The sequence below is a fragment of the Antrostomus carolinensis genome, unplaced genomic scaffold, assembly GCF_000700745.2.
Source record: "Antrostomus carolinensis isolate BGI_N321 unplaced genomic scaffold, ASM70074v2 scaffold29461, whole genome shotgun sequence".
NCBI classification, from domain to species: domain Eukaryota; kingdom Metazoa; phylum Chordata; class Aves; order Caprimulgiformes; family Caprimulgidae; genus Antrostomus; species Antrostomus carolinensis.
In genome coordinates this window covers 1-1,820 of record NW_010295409.1, presented here as the reverse complement: position 1 = coordinate 1,820, position 1,820 = coordinate 1, and the positions used below count along the sequence as shown (strand labels likewise).

Here is a 1,820-nt window from a genome sequence, read left to right as displayed (position 1 = left end):
CAGTTCAGGTACATTTTCTATTTATTGGCAGGAATTTAAATTCAACACTGAGATACAAATCAGGGAGGAAAAGATAAATGGTGATTCTTTCTATTTTTGTTTCCAGCTTATAGCTTTATATAGAATGTGTGCGTGTGTACTTTATTATAGGGGTTTTTTTTCATGTAAGTATTATTAAAACTTCACTTTCCAGCACAAATCCCAGGGCTGGAGTGGGTTTGTTGGTATTAACAAGGTTTGCTGAGGACATAAACATGCTGTGGGACCCTATCCAAGGGAGGAAAAGCATCAGTGAGAAGTATGTATCAGAGATTATGCAAAATCCTCATCTCCATAGGGTGGAGTCCAACCCAAGAACTGAATTCACTTGTGTCATTTGTCTTTCTGCTGCTGAGGATATGTAATTAACTCGCAGATCTGGGGCAGAGCAGAAAGCAGTGTAAGATTGTGTTTATGCTGGCCTGGTACTGGATTCTTTCCTTCCCTCTGTCTTTGTTTCCTTTCCTTCCCTCTGTCTTTCTGTCTTTCCTTCCCTTCTCTTTCTTAAAACATCACTTGAAACGTGATGTTCATGCAGTAAAACCTGATTGAGATGATGTAGCTGTTTGTTTCTGTACTGGTGTGGGGGTTTTGTAAACATCTGGGCATTACTGAGTGCTAAAGCAAATGTTTCTTAGTGTGTTAGAGTGCAGGAGGCACACAGTTGTCAACATCAAACTCTGAGTAAACTTAAAAAGTCTCTTATTAAAATGTTATTCTCTTTTTTTTTTTTTCTTCTTCCCCACATCACTTTTCAGGTTGCAAAGGTGCTAAAGCATGGCTGACTTGGATCACAACCTCAGTCTTGCAGATGCTCTGACAGACCCACCTCCAGAAATTGAGGAAGAAGTGAAAAGGGACTTCATTGCCACTCTGGAAGCAGAGAAATTTGATGATGTGGTTGGAGAAACAGTAGATAAAACAGACTATGTTCCTCTACTGGATGATGATGATGATGCAAAAGCTGGGAGCCAGGAACCAAAAAGCAAACCCCATGCAGACGGTATTCAGGTGGAATGTAAGTGTCTAAAGCACCAGACCAAAAAGCTGCCTCACTTGAGCATCAGAGAACACTTTTGCTTATTCTAATATTGCTAGGCCTGCTGAAACAGGGCTTTTACGTGTTGCTGGTTTTAATCTAAATAATTTATTTTAAAAACCCAGGTTGAGATCAAATCCTGTGTCTTGCTTTTCTGCTCTACCTGCTGTTCAGTTCTTCAGCCTGTAAAATGATCAATCGTTACTAGTCCACAAAAGATGCTATTACTGATGTTTTTATCTTGTGGGCTGCCTTGGGTTTCTTGGAGAAAGCAGTGTCCAAAGCGTGTGACTGCTGCACTTATCACATACACAGCACTTTCCATCACAAAATGTTAGAACTATGCAAGATGCCACCACTCAGGGCAATGGCAAATCCAAGGTGTAAAGATGGAGGAGTTGCTGGTGAGGTCAGCAGATCGGCATCTTCGTGAGGTCCACACTGTTTGTGAGGTTCATAGAATAGAATCACAGTGGTTGGAAAAGACCTTTAATATCATCAAGTCCAACCATAAACCCACCACTACCAATCCCATCTCTAACCCATGTCCCTCAGCACCTCATCTACATATCTTTTAAATCCCCCCAGGGCTGAGGACTCCACCACTGCCCAGCCTGTTCCAATGCTTGTTCAGACTCAAATGTTTAACAGCTAAAGCTTTGTTTCTCCACTGATCTGAGGGTTTACTTGTTTTGATTTCTTGCTGCAATTACATGCTGGTTTTGTGTGTGTGTATATATAT

General features: G+C 41.1%; 1 protein-coding gene across 1 annotated transcript; it reads left to right on the top strand.

The window, feature by feature from the left end:
* Positions 1-816: 816 nt before the first annotated feature.
* Positions 817-1,057, top strand: LOC104532713 (microtubule-associated protein 4-like; the record flags this gene model as incomplete). Its single annotated transcript, XM_010177983.1, has 1 exon — positions 817-1,057. A coding segment is annotated over exon 1 (241 nt), but the record flags the coding sequence as incomplete, so codon positions are not given.
* Between the last annotated feature and the right edge of the window lie 763 nt (positions 1,058-1,820).